Source organism: Gavialis gangeticus, unplaced genomic scaffold (assembly GCF_001723915.1).
Source record: "Gavialis gangeticus isolate Ggan-Ray unplaced genomic scaffold, GavGan_comp1, whole genome shotgun sequence".
NCBI classification, from domain to species: domain Eukaryota; kingdom Metazoa; phylum Chordata; order Crocodylia; family Gavialidae; genus Gavialis; species Gavialis gangeticus.
In genome coordinates, this window is record NW_017729019.1 from 7,381,912 (window position 1) to 7,403,224 (window position 21,313).

Here is a 21,313-nt window from a genome sequence, read left to right on the forward strand (position 1 = left end):
CTGTGTTTCAGGCCACCGAGGGTTTTGCAGCCTGTCGGGGAGGTGCAAGGGGGTTGTGGGGGAAGCTGGGGCAACGGTGACAATCAGTGAGGGGTCACCTCAGTCAAGTCACAGGTGAAAATCTCCAGGCTGGGCCCACAGGCAAGGGGTGGAGGCCAGAGCCAGGCAGGAGATGATGGAGCAGGAGGCTCCTCTGTGTCCCGTTTCTACCAGGATGCTCAAACTGCTGAAGGGATGGGCGAGAGTGGTTAGCCGCTACAGCTATGCAGGAGCTTGGCTTTTAAAACAAGTGCCCCCTTCCTTGCTGTTTTCAGAGCAGTTAATTTGGGGGGGGGGGCAGTTAAAAAAAAGTCCCTCTGTTCCCCTTAGAGAAACACTAGTTGATCCTTTCAAGGTGCTGGGTGGCCCAGCTCTATGCATGCATGGACAGGGGGGAAGCAAACTCCTTCCCAACAATGCCCCCCGCATAAGGCCTGGCCAGCTTTGGTTGAAAAACGTCACCACAGGCTCCAAGCGGTGTTCAAATGACCAGCATGGCTTCAGCAAGCGCTGGCCTGTGCTGCTGCTGTGTTCAGCTGCTGAGGAGACAGCTCTGAACATATCGGGGAAGAGAGATGATAAGACACACTGAACCCAAGCAACAGCCCAATGCATTTGCAAGAGCACAAGTGCTGCAAAAGCTGCAAAAGCTCCCATTTGGCCAGCTGCTTTGGCAGGACCTACCATGCCCCAGTCCTGAGCTTGTCACTAAAGGCATGCCTGGAAAACTGCACAGCCACACACCTTGTTATGCTGCACAAACCATGCCCCCCCCCCAAACTAGGAGCCCACAGGTGCTGCCTTATCCCACTCTTAGCTCATCTTACCCCTGCTCAGAGAAAAGCCAGCTCCCACCCCTACTCAGCCTAACCTCTGCGCACCTTTTGGACATGGAAACTCCTTTTCTGATGCAAGCAGAAAGCATCAGCCATTCAGCAGATAGCAGCTTGGGGCTGCTGTCCTGATGGCCAAGTGGATCTTTTCCAGATCCAGCAAAACCCAACAGGTGCTTAGTGCTGTGACTCAAGAACACAATGATACTGCTATCAAAAGCTATATCGTTTGGGGTAATATATAAAGGAGCACAGTAATACTCGTAAGGAGGGGATTTTCCAAAAATCCAAGCCCCGCTGACTTTCATAGGGCCGCTAAATACCTGAAGTGCTAATGAAAATATCTCCCCCTTAGTGACCTGCATGACAAAATGGGAGCTTTGAGAATTGAAGAAGTGTCTATTGAATACATTCGCTTTAGGTGACAATCCAGCATGCTGTATTTGACAAGATGAAGCAGGGCTTGCACTGAGTAGTCTAAAACACTACAGGATATTGTTTTTCAATACGGCAGGAAGGGAAAAGGTTCTGCTCAGAGAGCGAAAGTCCCCAACATTTGCACAGACCTCACAATGTGGTTTCAGCTTAAGCGAAGCAGGGAAGGCCCTTTTTTCCATGCACTAGTGAAAAATCAGAAACACTTTTCCCTCCAGCCATGCACTCTTTTAAGCCTCACAAGGAAGCAGAGGATTTCCCCAGGAGCATTTGCAGGTACAAAGAGCTGTTCCCCCTGTGCAAGAGCTTGTCCCGCTAGTTCAGATGAATGACAGCTCATTCCCACCGAGCCAGGCTCGTGACCACACTTGGGCTCGCCCTGCCCAGTGGAACCTCACTCCTTCATTTCCCTTTTCATTCTCTGCTTCTTCTATTGGCCTCTTTTCCCTCTCGTCTTTCTTTGGCTTCCTGTCTTTTTTTCTCATTTCTATCCCCCTTTTGGACTCCAGGAGCCGAAGATTGGAAAGGAACACCTGGGTTGCTGGGTCCAGTGCCCGGCTATCACAGGCCACCGTATCATAGATGTTGAACCCAGAGGGATCTGTAAGAACAACTCCTCTGTCCCACCCTGCACGCAACAGGTCACAAGACACCTCCCCAAATGTCATTTTTTCCCCCTCTCTCTCGCTTCTTTCTATTAATTACCAGTATTTTTACTGGATCAGAGCTCAGTTGCGTTGGGCTCTGTACATACACGAGACAAGAGACAGCCCCTGCCCAGCACCGGTTTATCAGCCACAATGTACGCCTTGCTTTCAGAGCTCAGCAAATCTCACCTGGCAGTGGCTTTTGTTGAAAATAGGTTGGCTAAAAAATCCCAAGCAAACCGCTCCGAAGTATGCAGCTGCACAGAGTCAGGGGCATACATCCTGCATGTGCAGTGACCAGGATTGTGCAAGGATTGAGTTTGCTATCTGAGGTCTAAGAGCAGCAGTCTCCACTGCCTGAGCTCATGGATCAAACACGCGACCCATTAGGCAATGCTTCGTTTCAGCCTCCAGGTTTATTTATACCAGAACATTGCCTAGAGGTCCCCATCAGAGAGATATTATGCCAGGCAGCGAATGAACAAGTCAAGCAGGACAGCCACAGGGAGCTTGGAACAGCGCCCCACTGAGCAGGTTTACGTCTCCCTTTTGCGGTGGCCAGGCTGCGTACAGAAATTGGTGAGCCTCCTACAGTCCTAACACACAGGAGACTTTCAGCTCAGGCAGCAGACACTCCAGCCTGGAGACGTAGGCTCAGTTCTCACTGTCAATGACCTGCCCAGGAGCACAACATTGCAAGCTCTCAGTCTACAAGGCTCAGGTCGAGGTGGGATCTCAACCATCTTTGAGAGGAGGCCGGGTTGGGAGGTGCATCTTGGCTGAACTGGAGAATCTGCGCTAGGAGTCGTGTTTGCGCAAGGTTTCTGGCTCTTCTGCCTCCATATGAGGCTTGAAATACAGCAAACACCCCTCCCCTCTCAGTACTTCAGCGTTTCCCATCAGCCCTGACAATCAGAAGCAAGGGGAAGGCTCCAGGTTTGAATGCATCAGAGAGAGGTTCAAGGTGCACATTTCACTGCTAAAACGAGGCAGCGTTTGAGACGGGAACAGAGTTTTGTTCCAGAAATTTGTCCCAGGTGGGGCGGAGGGGCAGAGGTGCTATTTTCCATCCCAGCCTGGAAGGAGACATAGGGAGCAGTTATCCAAGCGAGCGCACAGCCCCAGAACCTCTATGGGAAGTGTGTGTTCAGAGGTCTTGCTCCAGCAGCCTGGTCCAGAAGAAGGAGCAGCTCCAATTACTTCTCTTTCCTTCTACTGCCCTCACAGGGTTTCGGGGATTAGACTTGTTGCAAGAAGAGCGACTTTCTACCCTCATAACTCCCAGGCAGCAGGTTACTGGTGCCAGAGGAGCAGTTCTGCAGGTGCTATCTCCAATGCACGGTTTTGCCCTGGTGACCCACTGGAGGTATATCGCTCTTCCAGACAGGTATATTAACAGTGCCCTGTTGCAAGCAAGAGGAAGTAGACAGTAATGCCCTGAGAATAAAGAACAAGGCATTCTCTCAGGTTTTGCGAGTGTGGAAAGGGTTAAACCCAGTAGCACATTATCCTTGGAGCACAGACTAGATTGAGATGAGACCTTAATGCTATTGCCTATCATCATATCAACTAGCAAAGGAATGGAGGCACTGAGGGCTTTGTCACTTGGAGTGACTTGGCTGAGAGTGAAATGATGCATATCCTTGTTTCTTCTGCTAGTTTCCCCACCAGGCTGCTTTAGCACATATTCAGTTATTCCATAGTTAGGAAGGCATGTGCTACACACCTGCATATATGCATGCATGCACATACGCACGTCTTGAACACGCCGCCAAATCTACATGCACAGCAGACCCCACACGTGCCCCTGTAAGTGTGGGAATCCACAGGCAGATTGATCTTGGATTCATCAAGATGGGGTGAGTTTCATATTTCATTACACAGCCCTCTTTAAGCTTACTTGCTAGGGGAAAAATAACCGAACCAGTTTCTATGAAGTCCTAACGGACATAACCCTTGGAGAACTGTGCTAGCACCTGTCTCAGGGACCCCTTTCTAATACGCAACTCCCTGCCCTAATCAAGAGTGGAAATCCAAGGTTTCTAGCTAGATTTTGCTTGGCTTTTAGAAGCCACCTCCGAAGGCAACCCCTGCTCTGCAAATAGCTTTGAGAGCTTTGTTCAAGGGGTGCTATGTAAGTGGCATGCCTGCTTTATGACATGACAGCCCTCTCACTGCACATCCCGGCCCCAGGGAACTTCATGAGAAGCAGTAGGAGAGGCCTCCCCAAACCTAACGTACAGGTTCCCACTGCTATTTATAAGACAGAGTATGTAGGTGCTCAGTTCCAAGGGAAGCTGAGAAGAAGGCAGCAATGCCACATATTCACTGAGCAGCCCATTATAGCACTTCTTTCTTACTGGGTAGCTGATTCCCCCTACAACCGCTTGTCCTTTGGGTGTTTGTTTAAAGCAGGGTTTTTTTGTAGCTGTTCTGTGTAGCTGAGGACACAATTCCAACATTACTCTACAAGGACCATATCCATAAAAGCAGTTTCAGGAGCACCAGCTATTGGCCTTTCTGAATGCAGGACTCTAGGGTGCGTTTACACATGCATTTAAGCGTACCTAACTTTAATGTGCATTATCTTAATGCTCATTAAGCGGGGTTAGGCAGGCGTCCACATGTGCGCACGTTTAAAAGCATAAACGCTGCGTGTGGACTCACTTGGGACTAAAGTTAGTCCCAAGTCAGTCCACACACAGAGCGTTAATGCACTTTAACATGTCCACACGCGCTTTAATGCACTTTAACTATTCATGACTAAATTTGATACTTGCACTTGCAGGTATCAAATTTAGGCACAATTAGTCCAAAATTGCCATTTTTAAAGTTCATTAAGGGTGTGCGTGTGTAGACACGAACCCTAATGCGCCTTAAGTTTAGGCTAATGCACCTTAAAGCATCTTGTGTAGACGCGCCCTATAAAAATGAAAGCACATTGCCAGTCAGGTTACCAGCCACTAGTCCGTTGTGCAGCAAAGATGCCTCAAACAAACTGCCTGATGCCATATAAACAAGTTAAGGCTGCCTTAAGACTATTCAGAATCAAATGCTACAGGTAAAGAAGAATGCTACACTGATCCTCCAAACACAGCTTTCTATAAAGCAGGGAGTCAGGGAGGTTTGTCTGCAGGAGGGTTTTTCAGCCACGAGGTGTCTTGCGTCCTGCAGAGTTCCAGGCATTGAGATTTTTGGTTTCCTGAAAAAGGAGGAAACAGTCTGGTGCACAAAGCAAGGGACAGGCCTCCTCACCCACCTTTCTCTTCTCTGCTAAAAGTCTTTGACAACACCAGTTGGCCTGCCCGTGCCTCAGCTCCTCCAACTTTAAACAGACGTTAATCATCATCATCTCCTGCCCAAAGATGGGCATGCGAGGCCATAGTTAATCATGTTTGCAAAGTGCTTTGAAATCCAGTTTCTTTCTAAGGCAGCATCCAACTGCAAGGGCCTTTGTACAGCAGCACCTACAATGAGCCACAGGTTTAAATCAGTAGTTGATGGAAAAACCCCTGTACGCTGAGTGGGAACCATCAGTGGCCCGATTGCCTTGGGTTGATGATATTGGTAAAGGTGCCAGCATCTCTGAAAAATCAAGCCATTAGACATCTCTGTGTAGGCACCCGAGGCCCAACCCCATTCCCACACTAGGCGACTGAACAGTCAGTTTTGATCAAATGCTCCTAAGCCCCTCTCCCCAGACTCAAGCCAGACCATTGTGGAGGCAGCTCGGGAAAGGTCACAATGTCTATTTTTATCCCGTTCCATTTTGGTTCATCCGTGACACCGTTTATGGCACTTCTTGGTTCTGGTTAGCAACCAAACAGGCGATTTGCCGTGAGGGAGGCTGTTCTGGTGGCAAAGAGAGTAGGGAAAACCTCCGCAGGGGGCCGTGCTGGGGAGGTCTGAAGCCTTGCCTTGTAGACCCCAAAAGAGCATCAGCACAGTCAGGACGTGAACTGGAACACTAAAGCTTTTGAAACCCACCTACTGCCGGCTGGGAGCAGCTCACTAAAATATTAAACAGAGACAGGCTCCAGCACTAACATTCAGATTGCAAACACCTGACAAACCTAGGGGGATTGGAGCCTCGGGCTGGATTTAGCCTGTAAATGGACTTTATCTGTTTGCAGAACTCACATCTACATTTCAAACAGCTCTGAAGGGTCAGGCACCAGGATCAGAAGCTTTGGTTCAGGGCCCCATCTCCAAATAGCAAGTTATTTGTTAACCCTGTTAAAATATTTCTCACAGCTGCACCCTAAGGTCGCAATCAGGAACAGGGTTCCCACTGTTTCACAAACATGTACAGAAACACAGGCCTCGATCCTGAAAGCTGCTCCGTGCAGGCAAAGTCCAGCTTCAGCCAGGAGCTTACCAAAGTCAATGCAGCTGTGCGGAGAGGCAAGGGCTCAGCTGTATGGAACAGCTTCCAGGATCACAGCCTAAGTAATGGGGAGAATTAAGGAGTATAGGGGCATCAAACTGAGGCAGATGCAATGAAGCACCAGGACTTGTGGGTACATACATGCACTGTCCAGCTATTAATTAAAAGCACTTAGAAGCAGAAAGACAGGCAGGGATTTTAGAAAGCTGAGTCTTAATCTTGGCATCCTTATTCATTTCCTGCTGAAAGCATATCAGAAAGATCTGCCTGCCGTGTGTACCAGCAGGACATAGAATAGGTGGGTATAGTTGGTCCCAGGGTAAAAGCAAACCACTCTTTGATGTTAGGAGGAGACGCATGCATGTGTCAAGAGAGCTGAGCCTGTGATATGCAGAACGCTTGTTTTCATCATGCGTCATATGAGTCACTCCCAGCAAATACAGATTCAAAACGTACGTACTGGGGCAGATCTCAAAAGAGAACTGCTCCCACTCAGATACCTGAACAAGGGGCAGCATCAGATTGTGCTGAGCTACTCTGAAAATGCAGCCTTTTGGGAATGGGCTTTTGTGGACACGCAGCCAACCGAATGCATAAAATCACTGATGCTAGAGACAGGACAGCCCCACAGATCCCCACACCGTTTAGCTGCAAATATACTGGGACTTCCACTTCTCGGGGGAGATAGGTCTAGGTGTTAGTGACTTTCACCATCAAGAAGTTTGTCATGGCATATAGGCCAAGATCTCTTCAAACTCTTCCCTTAATTCCTTTCATTTACCGGAAGAGAGGACACCTCAGAGACACTAAGGGAAAGAGGAACCCGGAGGTACTGGTCAGTAGCTGATTCTAATCAAATCAGTTTCCATTAAGGATTAAATGATCGATGGGCGCAGCAGAGCAGCCAAAAACGTAGCTGATGCATCATGGAGCAGCACAGTGCATCTAAAAGCCAGCCAATCCCCAGACGGCAGCAGGGTGGCAAGTGAGGACTGCTTTTGACTTTCCAGCAAATGAACAAGGAGAAGGGGGGGGGAGGAAGGAGATGCCTGACCTTGGCAGCGCCAGCTTTCCAACACAGGGCTGCCAAGAGCAGGCAAGCAGCTGCAGAAGTGTGCAGGAGGGGCCACTGTCAGCCTGACATCAGCTGGGCAATGACTGGCAGAGCCTCATCTCCATTCGCTTCCCTCTGCCCAGCTGCATTACAGACGTACAAAATTAGGTACCCAAAGCCCTGCCTCCTCAATGCAGACAGCACACACCCGACAGCAAGCCATGAAATTAAGGGCATTAACATAAATCCAGCAGTCCTGGGGTTGCATTGTGGTCGGACTGCAGGATTCTCTATTGCGTTCACTCAAACAGGTCATTTCTAAACAGTAACAAACGCATTTTATTGCTTGTCTGTATACCTCTCTTTTGGCCCTTTGTACACGTGAGCATAACCTGCTCTTGTGGTTCATGCAGGAGACCTGGGTTCAATTCCTGGATGCCATCGGGGCACCAAATGTTTGGACTCAGTCTGGCCTTTGAGTTGTGTCTTGGTGGCCTAAAGCAGGGATAGATGGCCTGGGGAGCCCCCACTCCTCCACAGCTCCTGCCTGGGCATATGTATTGAAGGTCTGGGTGACCTCTCCCACATGCACCACGAGCCAGAAGGATTGATAGTTGCCTACCTACATGAGAGCATACATGTGCGGACGCTCGCACACGTGTGCCAACCAGCAGATTTACCAGAGTCCCACAGCCAGTTGACATAGGACTAAAACTTCAGACTTCCACCTGCCACCTTCATTCCTTTTCCAGGACCAGATCCTATCGTCTGCTTCACCAAAGCTGGTCCTCTGTATAGAGGACCACTGGAGTTAATGGGGTCTACACCACACAAAAAGCTCAAGATCTGGTGCAAAGAGAGTCTTCACAATGACACTGGGGGAGGCAGCAGACATTTTCTAGGATGGGTTGTGCATAAGAGGAAGGGTATGAGTTTCCATGGATGTGTCAATTCATAACTATTCCAAACATGAGGCCTTTTGCAAGACATTGTAAGGCGACCTTGAGAGGGGTTTCAGAATACACCCTGCAATTAAGATCAAGCCAGGGCCCAAGCTAAAACCCCAGACCCAAGCCCGCAGTGTTTGAGGCATTTCCAGAATCTAAACAAGACTTGTGGATCCATGCCATGCTATCACCATAAATTACGGTATAGATATACTGGATATACAGGATCCATCTCTCAAAATAAAAAAGGATAAACTTATGGAGAGGACAATGTTAAAGTAGTGCTGTAACCATGATGGTCCAGGAATCATGTGAGAAGCAAGGATTTTTAGTGGGGGAATACATTTTATTGGATCAATTGCAAAGTTGAAATGAAGAATGTCTTGACTTGCATTCAGAAGTTATCTAGCTTTAATCCAACCATGCAGTTGATCCAATAAAAGGCATTGCCCCCACACAACAAAATCCTCACCTCAAACATACCAAAAAACAGTTTTTAACATAAACTGAATTGAATTTTGGCCCAGTTTTCTTTATAAATTCAGATTATTTTTTATTATATACCCTTCAACATAGGAGGCACACCTTGATTTTAGATGATCTTTTCCAGGGGGAGGAAAAAAGGCATTTTACACACTGCAAAATACAGCATGTAGCCACACCAGGCAAAGGAGGATGTCAGGGTGCTCAGCACCTGCATCTGAATTCTGCCACTTCAGCTCATCTCTAGACCCACCTGAGTCCCTCAGCAAATAAGTCAGGAAGGCGAGCAGAAATCTGAGGGCTATTTTCAGAGGCAGCACAAGCAGAAAGGCCAGACCAGTGATTTACCACAGCAGCGAGGGGGGTCTCAAAGCCAGGATGCCAGCAGCCAGAGCAAAGGACAAGGGGGAACCAGAACAAAGAGATGTACAAGGAAACAAAAGGCATGGTAATGCCCTTCAAGGAGCCACCCCTCTCCTAGCCAGGCCCATGGGAGAAAATGCATGAGGGGGTTATATCCCTGTTCCCTTTCTAATAACAGAGCAGGCAGCACAGGGAGCAATCTTGCTGCTCACTCCTCTCCCTTGGCTTTAGCTCCCTTTCCTCCTCCACCACCACGTACCTCGTGATGGCAGCTTCTCTTCACCTTCGGCTGGATTTGCCAAGCCAACTCCACAGGGCAGAGCAGCCTAATCAGGTGCAACACCCCCACCTGCAGCCTAATGTTAATTAGAAGGAGGTGCTGGGGAACTCCAGAATTGCCTACACCTGGCTGGGTGGGCAGGGGAGGTTGGGTGTGCTCTAGGCACGGTTTAGACCAGAGATATCACACTCATCTGGTCCTGCAGCTCTGTCCCACATGCCAGAGCCAGTGCACAGGGCCAGGCTGGCATGGGCACTCCATGCAGCACATAGCTGCATGCCCCTACAATGCACGGCCTGGACTGACTCTGCACACTACATGCAGCGTACGCCGGACTGGCTCCACGCGTCACGTGGGGCTGAGCTGGCACATGCTGATACATGTTCCCAGCTGCCTCCCAGACAGCAAGCACCTCCGGAAAGCCAAATTACTGTCCAGCCTTCAGGCTCTGTGCAGACAGGTGCTTACATTACATTTAGCATGGCTCTACTCAGATGCCAGGCTCTGCCTGTGATGATGCAATGCCAGGATCAGAGCCTTTCCTTCCAAGTGCCTGTCAATGTTATAGTTGGGGAGAGGAGTTCCCATCATAAAGGTTTCAAATGCTGATTTATCATTTTGGACACCTCCTGGTAAGAGCAGCCTGGAGGCTAACCTAAGATGGGCCCTCCAGGATTGATGGCTGGGATCCCCATAGCTCTGTCACCTCTGCCAATGTGATTTAGCCCCTGAACAGAGGCAGGGAAGGTGGCTGACACCCTTGTGGACTGGAACATTTAATGTGACCCCGCATTGAAGGTGCAGTCAGTGTAGAGGTCTCCATTGGTACTGAGCAGTTGCTCAGCAACTCTCGCAGCGTCTTGGCTTCAGCAGTCACAAAATAGCCCCAGGTAGCCAGGGTAGCACAGACCATGCCAATGCCAGTCAGGGTACAGCTACCTGGTGGTGGCAGGGTGCCTCAGGCAGGATCATCTCGCTCACACCTTTCCCACCTGCTCACACTTGCACGCTCCCAACCCAGAAAAGCACCAGCGAGGCTCCCTAGGGTGGTCACTGCTGGAGACGTGCAGCTCACTTGCTCCTCTAAGCCCAGGCTGTGGGGCAGCACCTCACTCCTCCTGCCTTGCATCTCTCCCTGCTGCTCCAGGCAGGAACCTGTCACACCCGGCTGCAGGGTAGTTTTGTGATGACGGTAAATTGAAAAGGAGCAGAATGAAAGCACGTGCTTTATTCCAGCCTTGATCCGAAACTGGATTTGAATCCAAGTCTCCAACTGTAATTGGTGACTGGGTTAACTCGCACCTATAGCCGTGTCCCCAAGGGTAGGGCAGGAGCGCTTTATGAGAGCCTGAGGTGCATGTCCCCCACCCCGCAAAACTGTGAGCCTTTGTAGTAGATTGGCCTTCAGATGAGACCGTCCCTGGGAACCCAGGCTAAGGCCCAGAACAGGCACTGTCCTCCTTAGTGCTTCTGCTGCAACCACAGCCCATCAGGCAATAGTCAACGAAAGCAGAAAGAACAGCTTGTAACTCCAGCACCGGGTCTCCCAGGGGTGTTACAGTGGCCCCATGAGGGGCTGCCATTAAAGAACGAGCTACTGGTTGTAAGAAGCGTCTACCCTTGTAATCCCAGGGAGAGCCCCCTCAGGCTGCTCTCCTTCCTTCAAATGCGCTGTGCCCTGCGTTGCATTCGACTCAGCGGGTGTGATTACAGCAGGGAGGCAGGCCTGCCTAGAAAATCCTCAGTGCAATCCACTTGCTGTCACCCACACTGTCACCCACTCTTCCCACCCACCTCTCCCTCCTCCTCGGGGTGACATCAGCTGCAGCTGACGGATGGCAGGAGGGAAGAACAGTCCCTTGACAAAGCTCTCGCAGCCGAGATAACAAGCCACCACGGGGGTTCGGCCTCCACTGCGAGAGCCGGGACTTGGCCCCGCGGGGCAGGGTGATCAGGAGATAGAAGCTGTGCTAACACAGCAAGGGCTGTGGCTGAGCCATTGACAAAGCTGACTGCTGCTATCCCGTCTGGGGAGAGCTCACCGTCAAGCCCAGAAGTAAATCTCCTGGACTCAAAGGCCCTTTTTGTTGTCTGTGCTGGTGCAGACAAGGTGTCCCTGTCTTAGCCTTGGTTGCCTAGATCCCCTTAGGCCTCTAATCTCTGGGGAATACTTAAGAGACTGGTGCCCCAGCTACACCATCCCATTCCCTCGACACTATGCCCGATGCATCCTAGGATGCCCCTACACTGGGAACGTGGAAAAGGACAGCGACCAGCGGTACTCTGTGCCAGGTTAGCTATTCTCTGAGGCCTTCTCACCTCTCACCTCCAGCTGGCATAGCAGCTGCTGGATATTATAGGTGCTGAGCTATGCTCCGAATATTCCCCCCTGGATGAGCGTAAATCTGAGCAGAACCAATGGAGGCTGTAGCACAGTTATAGGATCATGGGAAAGCTGGGGTGGAAGGGACCTCATCCCTGTCTAATGAAAGCATCTCAGCACAGCACAGCCACCTGACTCCTGTCCCAGCCTTGGGATGAGAGTCAGGAATCCCTTTTTAGGATGGGCTGCTGCTACTGTATGAACGGCAAGGCTACGCCCAAACATTCATCTTGGGGGAGTCAACTGCCCTCGTTTATTCTGGTTTAACAGATTGCGCTCTTTGCTACGTCCTGGTCGTCTCATCCCAGCCGCAGGCCGGGAGCCGACAGGTCGAGGCACTGAGCATTGCTCGGCAGGCAAAGCCCCACCCTGCGTGCTAGCCCTCAGGGTCCACGGGGCAGCGCTGCTCAGAGTGAATCAGAGCAACTCCAGCTAGGCACCCGTGAAAAACCCACAAGGAGCAGGGCGTGACAGCTGAGATGCAAGGATGGGCTGGATCATAAGGGACAAGGCAAGGTGGAAGGCAGGGTCAGGCCACAGGGCTTGCTCCCTGGGGGTTTGGGCAGGTGTGAACGGAGCAGCATCCCCAGGAGGTGCATTGTCTGAATGCATGGGGCTTTTGGATGGGGCAGGAAAGAGCAGGTGGCCTGGGCAGTCTGAACAGCTCTTGCCTTTCTTTTCATATGCCTGACCCAAGCTGAGAGCTCTCGGTGCATCCAGAAAGCAAACACCTGCTGAACACATCATACAGACTCCCTTCCCAGGCTCGTTGAACCCTCTACCCCCAAAATCCTTGCTGAATCCCCCCACTGTACCATTTATTATTACTGCTACACGGGGTGAGGGAGGGCATAATGCCTTGAAAGCTGGTCCATGCCAATGCTGATGACCGGTGGATGGTGCAGGGGGATGCCTGACTGACCCAGTAACTGCATCCTAAGCATCAAACCTACCTGTAGCTCGGCCGTGTCGACAGGGAACAACACACAAGGGCTCCTGGAACTGAAATGGCTGGTCTCTGGTAACTAAATGGAGGTGGTTTCCCAGCCCTCTCATCTTCCACCCTCCAGCCGTTGTAAGGCCGCCAGCCTGGTTGCATGGGGATGCGTGTTCAGGTACAGAAGCCTGCATGAACTTGTTCCCCCGAGGCCCATTACTTCCATTAGAATTACTTCATCCATGTGCTCATTCCCCTGATGAAGCCCTGATATCTGAGGGGGGTTAGGGTGAAGCAGCAGGGTGGAGCAGCCCAAGGGAATCCTAAGTGTCTCGCTGTAGCACTTTGCCTTGAACATTATCACCATGCTAATGGATCCCTGCTCCCAAGGCCCCCCCAAGAGAAGCTAATGCTTCTGTGGCTACCCATGTGTTTTCAGACAGGCACACCCTTCCTTCCCCTGAGTGGAAGCAGTAATGAAGGCATCCATTAGTGGGGCTGACAGATCCCCTTTCAATGGATCGGAGGCTCCGGAGCGCCTGTCAAAACAGCCCATAAAGAGGGAGAAATAGGTCCCAGAAGCCCTTCTTCTAATTAGGGATAGAGATAGGCCAGGACATTTGATCCAAAACACACACACACAAAGTTAGAAGTCACAGCTCAGGCCTGTCGCTTGAAGATGGCTCCAATGGCCTGACCCTTGGGAAAGTCTGAACATAAATCCAGATGCAAACTTCTTGAATGGCGCCCTTCAACGTAACTGAGCCCCTCTTGGTTAGATGACACGATGAGCAGGAAGAGAGGATCCCTGGTCCTGTTTTAAGGATGCACTTTCACCTTTCCTCTCAGATTTTCTGAAACCAGGGTGCAGAGCTGCTGGCAGGTCTCAAACACCCAGAAGGCTGCAGGCAACATGTGCACGCTCAGGCCCGTCCTTCAAGACACAATAAATTCTTCCAACAACAATTCCCATTACATTGCCCTAAGCAAGCTGCAGGGCTTTTCTTCTTCAGCATCTCCCCACTCACTCTCAAACCTGCCACACAAGCCTGACTTATTCCCACAGCTCTTCCCTTTAGGTGAGCTCTTCCAGCTGTTTAGCAATGGTTCTTCCCCATCCCTCTCCTGCAATCCGAGCACCGGATGTAGGTCTCTGCAGTTTGTACATCTGCACGCGCCACAGGTGGAAACAACCGAGCAAGAGCAGAAATGCAGAGCCCCAGCTTGGCCACAGATCTAAGTGGCCTTACCAGGCCCCCTCTGTGCTGCTCTGCAGTGGTAACAGTAGCATGGGTGTATGAGACCTTGCCTCCTGAAGGATGCCTGGATGCTTTTAGGTCACATAGCCAAAATATCCAAACCTTTCCTCTCCAAAACCCACATCACCCAAAACCAGGGAACGTCTCTCAGCCTGTACTATTTGCGCTGACAAGTGCCCTGGATAAATTCGACGTGGCCTGGACCAGGCAGAGAAGCAGGAGCCTTCTGCAGAGAGGCTGCTAACACACCACTGGGAAGTGAGATGCTGCAAAAGGGAGCAGTTAGTTCACACAATGGAATAACCCTGCTTGGAAATTAGCCAGGCTAATCTGGAGTAAAGCAAGGGTACGGCAACAGGGCAGTTATGCATCTTGCTCTGGCTTTAGAGGCACAAGGTCAAGCTTCACTCCAGACCTGTGCAGCCCCCAGTTGGCGTGGGGGTACCTGGTCATCTGGGCTGGGGTTGGGTGCTGCCCAGATGTGATGCTGAGTAAAGAAACTGGTGCACCTTAACGCTGCCGGACTGATGGGCTGCTCAGCTCGGCCCAACTGTGACTTCCAAACCCAGCAGGAGTGAGAGCTGGGAGGAGTTGAGGTTGACTGATAACAGGATTTAAAAGAGAAGATTCTTCCCGTATCACAAGTGATCGCACAGCAGAGCTGCAGGGTGGCCTGTAAAGCCATTACCAGCGAGACTCAGTGTAAATTCAGGCCAGCACAATGGGGGGTTCAAAATACATTAGGCACTTCTATTAATACTGCACCTCATAAATGATTATAATGATTATGCCTAACTCACTTGCAACAAGGTATCAGCTTTGTTCAGAGTTGAAGAGAAAGTCATAGCAGGAAGCTGTCACAAGTATCCATGCACAGGGTTTTGCACTCAGCTGCCTCCTGGCTTTTCCTAATGAGATCCCCTGCCCTGATACGTACACTCAGGACTCGTGTTTGTTTAGGCGGCATGCCCAGGAGACGCAGAATGAAATCTGCTTGAATTCAAATGCATTGTCAATACTTGATAAAGCAGAAAAACGTAAAGTACAATCAAACTCAGAAAACTGATGGTGAAAACAGGACCTTGCTATTCAACAAACCTTCTCTCCAGGTGTCTTTGAGCCTCAGCTGCTGATTTCACCAATCAAATGAAGCTGTTTACTCTGGATAGGAGCACAACGCAGGGATATGGCATTGGGCAGGGGCTCCGGGAAGCCTCAGAGCAATATTCGGCAATGGTTTCCAACTGGTGGTCTCAATTCTAAGTTTAAGAAAAAAAAAGGGACCTTCCCTTATATTTACATGGTGTGTGTGTGTGTATGTGTGTGTAGTCTGGCAAGGAATACTTGACCTCAGAGGATAAATGTGTGTGGGTAATGGGAAAGCAATATTCCTGCTGCTGTGGATTTTAACTTGTGCAATATGTCTTCTCCCAACTAAGGCCCGGGAAAACAAGCTGCTTATTCGTTGCTACTGTTGGATTTCTGTCGTGGGGAGCCTAGGAGCCCCACACTTGGACAAGGTCCTACTGCACTAGGCACTGTATAAACAAGGAGCCAAAGAGCAATGCCGGTCACAGAGGACTTACAAACTCAGTCTACGGCAACAGATGGATACAGGCAGACGTAGGAGTACCAGGAAACGATGAGATAGTATTGGTTTGACGGACGGTGATCTCAGGGAATGCTGGGCCTGATTCTCATTGACAACTTTGCTTAGAGTGAATTCAGATGATTGATTTGAAGGCCCGTGTCCATCGTAAGAATAGTGTAACTCTGCAAGGTATCTGAGAATCAGGCCCTTAAGCACTGTGTCTCAACTCCCTTTCTGGAAAACAGGGGTAAAAACACTCCCGTGTCGGTTTTGGGAAGCCGGGCTGCTTCTGTCCTGTTCTGATCCAAACTGTGGTACCAAACCACTCGCAAACCCTCAGGGAGTTTAGATCAGGATTCAGCTTCCTCTGTCTTCAGCTCCAATAGCAAAAGTTTTTGTACCTAGTGAGGTGTATAAGAGGGAAAAAAAGAGTTCAGGTAGCTTTTCAAATCCCACCTGTGTGCAGCCCGAGACGCATCATCTTTCTACCTGCTTGCATCCGAGTTGAAATATGCACAGAAGCTCCAGTGTAGTCATGCACATAAGCTGCAATTGTGTTTATTCGTTATTATTCTTATTTACCCATGAAGTGGTACTGATTAACACTGGATAAATGTATACTAATAGACATAGCCTCTATCCAAAGAGCTTATGGTCTAATTTACGACAAGTGGAAATGGAAAATAGGTGGCATGGGGAACACTTGTGAAAAGCGGTACAGTTCTGAGCAATGGGTAAGCCACAGTCATAGCTCTCGAGATGCCTAGCTTGTGGTTAAGTGTATTGTTAAAAGAAGCATCCGAGATAATATAGTTGTTGTATTTAAAAAGTCACTTTTGTTAACAGAGAAAAAAAATAGCTTGGCTTGCATATGTGCGTTAAGGGAAAAATAGTGAGAGCTGGTCAGGTGGAGGATCCAGTTCAAAATGCTGCAAAAGCAGCATGACTCTTGGACGTCAGGTGCGTGCAGGGGGAGGCACCGCAGGGGTCAAGGGAACGTTGCAGCAGGAAGCGCATAAGCAGATTTTTGATGCCCTAGAGAAGACTGAAAATAAGGAGCCTGCTTAGCTTAGGAGACGAGAGTACACTGCTTTGCCTATTTAGCTCACTGTATGGGGGCTGCCTTGGCACAAGTATTAATGACTTGGGGGTTTCAGTGCAGAGAAACAAAAAGATCAAGCGGGTTGCAATCAAGAGAGGATACAGTTGGGAAACACAAAAAAAAGGCAAGGCAAACCATATCCTGGAGAGGACAGAAACTGAAACAGAGAGGATCCGAATGGGAATAGTCTGGATCAGCAGCAGCTGGAGGTGGAGCTGTTCAAAGGCTTTCTGTCCACATTATTTTTCAATAGAACAAATTTTCACAAAAAAAATAAATTCTTTTTGGCTTGCAGCTTCTTGATAAACACCTGAAAAAATTATAAATCTGTGAAGGGGGTTGTTTGGTTTTCTTAATTGGTTCAGGGGGGTTGAAAATAAATTCCCAACCATGCTTAAATACAGCCAAGTCAGACAAGAAAAAGGGCACCTTGTGAACGTGGAGCGAGCCTCATCACATCTGGATGCTCACCTTGCTGGGGCCATCTGACCCCAGCAGTCTTTCCTGCCCAAGTGCAGTGGGGCTGGACCTGATGACCTCTACGGTCCCTTCCAGCCCCTAACAACCACGACTCAGGCAGCACTTGACAGACAGCCCCTGACTGGGAACAACTGACTTAAGGGAGTGGGGATTTTGTAGCTAGAAGCTGGGCTCTGGAACAGATGCTGTGAGTAAATTGCCCCTCTTTTCTCTTGCAGGTTTGCTGTCCCCACTCCACAATAAAGACTCAGTTTGCTGGGCCATAAACTCTGATCCAGAGGCCCATGATGGGAGCGGCAACGGAACTTATTTTTGTGTCATTAGCCATCATCTTCCTTACGGGTAAGAGCAGCTTCCCGGCCCAGAGACTGGGCGTGCGTCCTGTGCAGTGGCACCTATTAGCTAGCGGATACTCGGCAGCTGAGGCGTGAATCAGGTTGTTTGGGCCCTCCTCAAAAATGCCAAGCGTGGAACGATCGGGGTCAAAAGATTTGCAGATTGTGTGGCATGTATCCCGCGTGTGCTATACGTGGCGTATGGGATCAAGCGTCGTTTGTACAGCTCAGGGGCACAACTTCGTGTCATATCATGTCACCTTCATAGAAATTTGTCACAATGAGGGTGACACAGCACTAGAACAAGCCCAAGGCCTTGTCTTGAGGCACCAGGCCTGCAAAACAGTTCTGTCCCCCTTTAGTAAGTCCTGGTCCTGTGCATGGAGGTGAGTCCCCCCCCCCGACATCAGCAGGTCCCACAGCTGAGGCCACCATCCCTCACTGCCTTTCCAGAGATGCAGATCCCCGTGTGCCAGTCACTACGGATGGGGGCTCAAGGCATTTCAGCCTGCACTTTGAAGGGCCACTGTCAGCAGGGAGACCTTTCGTTTTAGACAGCTGAGAATTAGATCATGTCTTGGAGCTAATTCCCCATCCTGGGGAGAGGCTGCTCCACTGTCCCTTATAAATATCTAATTACCTTTCAATGTTTTCTGGGTCCCCGAGGAGTAAGAGAGGGATGGCTGGCCTAGATCGGGAGGCAATTAGCCTGTTTGGAAAGCACTGTGACCCACATATGGTGGAGACAGCAAGGCAGAGTTGGGCTTCTCCATTAACCAGATGAGTCCATGCGAGACGCTCTCCACTTGAGCCAAGACCATAAAGAATGAGTCATTACAAAACCCCGTGGGGGCATTTCCTTTGACCTTTAACTTCTGATGCAACTGATCTCATAAGCCAAGACCAAGATGGGGAAAGTCACTGCTGCAACTATGAACAAAGAGCCGGGAGAAATAACGTGAGATATAACTGCATCCCAAAGAGTAGAGCAGGGGCCTTTGTACCTGCATGTCCTATTCCCAGCTCAGCCTCTGGTAGCCTGTGGGATGCTGGGCCAAACCTGTCACTCCTCTACAAGCTTGTAAAGTGGCCTCAGAGATGCTGCAAAGATCAAAGCCTTTCACAGGGCAATAATATCAAAAAAATCAAGAGTCTCTAAACCTCTCTCTGCAACTTCATTGGAAAGAGCACTAAGAAAAAGCTTGAAGTCTGTGACTAAGAAAAGCTCTGTCCATTTTATTCCCATGAGAAAGCCTGAAATCTTTAAAAATAGCCCCTTTGATTTTTGTGTTTGCATATTCAGATTCACTATCAAACCAATTAGTTTCCCAACTCTCTCATGTGCCAGCCTTCAGGCTGGGGCCAGTGCTCCAGAGCAATGAATGTGCTGTCTGTGCTATATAATGAGACCGCTGCTGACGCAACTTTGAAGTGGAGAGCACAACTGCAATGCTGAGGCTGCCTTCATGGCTTCCTCAGCTGGTGTACAGGACTTCACGTAAGGCCAAAGAATCCAAGTTCCCAGACAACTGGGCTTTCCAGATCTGGCATTCAGCATATTCAGAGCAATTAAAAGGAAAAGAAATAGCAGGCTGGCAGAAATCAGCCAGTTCTGCTGTACCAGATGAAGCTATGCTGTTACCTCACTGTCTTGCTGCAGTGGAAAAGGAGATGTGGTTTCAGTTTGGTCTATTCCAGTAATACCTGATGTAGCTTTTTTATATCAGTAGCAATCGCCATGCCATTAGTGTAATATTCCAGGGTGTAACATTTCTCTCTCTCTGTGCTAAAACAGAAACCCTGTCCCAGAGCAGTGTCTGAAATGGCCAAGCGTCTTCTGCAGCCATTTTTTTCCAGCCGTCAGGATTACCTGGATGTTCTACGTTTCCCCTTTTCCCACTAATTTTGGAGTCCGAGTTATTCTTTCAAGCACATTTCATTCCAGTCAGATGCCGTGTTCGAGATACAGGTGTTGTATGCCTTACACCGCTAGCTGCACTGCCTCAGACACAAAGTCAAGAGGTCAGGTAGAGCAGAAGCTGTTCCATTTTTCATGGGATGTTCCTAGTTCTCACTGGATCACGCTATTCTCTGCAAACGAGACTAGCAGGACATTAAGGTGCGTTTCTGTTTATCCTTGGGCTGTTGAAAATTTGCACCTGGACTTTCTCACCTGCTCATGCGGCCTCTCACTGTTGTATCAAGATGACAGTGTCCCAAGAGACAACATTAAAAAAGATGATTGCTCTGGGAGGTGACTTGCCCTATGGCACACAACAGCATCAGACAGATGGAGAGGTTTCTGTTCTTTCACTCTAACCTGCCGGGAACTTTGAATTTTTTATTTTTAACCTTGATTTGATGCTTCTTTTGCTGAATGTGTGAAATCCAGGCATTTTACTCCGACACCTTGAAATCATAGATACTAGCTTGTGAGCAATGCAAAAATTCAGACAAGTAGGGAAATCAATGCCAGCCAGCTGCCATCCAGAGCCTCTGCAGAGAGAGGAGAGGGACAGCAGACTACAGCAACAGTGATGCGGGCTTTGGGTGGAATTAGGAAGAAAGATCAGTGAAGCCTGGCCTCCGGAGCTTAGGCAATAGCATCCCGCCCATGCATCTGAGCTTTAATAATATGGCTTTAAACTCCAATGACTTAAATGCAGATCTTGCTGCATAGCTGTTAAGCCTTGGTACATTTGCTTTTAACTATAGGAGCATAATTAATATGCAGCAATCTTATTAACTCTACATTACATCCTGATTATTCTTTCTGCTGCCTATTGGTGTTAAGTCGGCACAGAGTGATCTCCAGCTGAGCCAGCTCAGCACAGCTGCTCCTGACTCAAGGAGAGGAAGAGACCCCCTGCTTTCATTACTTTCTCTTCCAGAAGGCAGCTCTTCCAACAGGGAAGTGGAGGGTATCTCCATGGGGTTGGGAAGGGATGAGTGATGATGACACTCCACGGTGCTGCTCTCGAACGTCACTAACAATAGGGCAGGGCTTGGGTGACTTGTGTAAGCAACTGTTCACCAATATAATGGTGAGGGGCACAGTCTGTGCCCCATGGATACCCCTGCACCACAAAGGACCCTGTCTGAGTCCAGCTCGCTGGCAGAAGCATCTTCAAGCACCCTGTTGGGGCTGATCAGAGGACTCAACTAATTGGCTAACGTGTGCACACCAGAGTGCAGACAGTGCTAAGCCACCAGCTGCTTGGGGTGGACGCGGCCAATTAACAAAGTCCCTCTCCTCTCTTGCTGTCACCCCACATGCGACAGCAGCCTGAACATGAAACAAGGGCCCCATGAGCTACAGGTAAAGGGCGGCCTCACCCCAGAAATCCGCGCCACGCTGGGCCTGTCCCAGCTGGAAGTCACTCCTGAATAAAACATCAGGCCTCCTGGAGTCACTTAATTTACCCAGTGACCATGCTGCGTCCTGCCGGGAAGGAGACAGATTGGCGGCTGGCAAGGTAGCTTTCAGACAGTTATTCATTCAATTAGAAAGTCCTTGAGGAGCTTTCCCCTGGACTGGCCCAGCTCCCCAAGCTTAACCTTTTAGGGGCAAGAGGAATCACACTGTGGAGCATGCTGCCTTGAGGTAGCTCCATTTCAGCTGAGGGATGGGCTCATTGTAGGGTGATAAAGGCAGGAAAGCAAAACTCTCCTGGATCTTTTCTTGCTAGCTGCTTCTGCTGTGCTGTATTTTTAAGGTGTCAGGTATCCAGGATATATTTTCAAGGTGAATTTTATTC

General features: G+C 49.6%; 1 protein-coding gene across 1 annotated transcript in view; it reads left to right on the forward strand.

Moving 5' to 3' along the window:
* The window catches only part of CNTN2 (contactin 2), a 64,614-nt gene that overhangs the window by 5,996 nt on the left and 37,305 nt on the right, over positions 1-21,313 (forward strand). The window contains exon 2 of the mRNA XM_019513966.1: positions 17,439-17,562. Coding sequence (XP_019369511.1) covers positions 17,505-17,562 — 58 coding nt within the window. The 5' untranslated portion in view covers positions 17,439-17,504. The remainder of the gene's footprint in view (positions 1-17,438; positions 17,563-21,313) is intronic.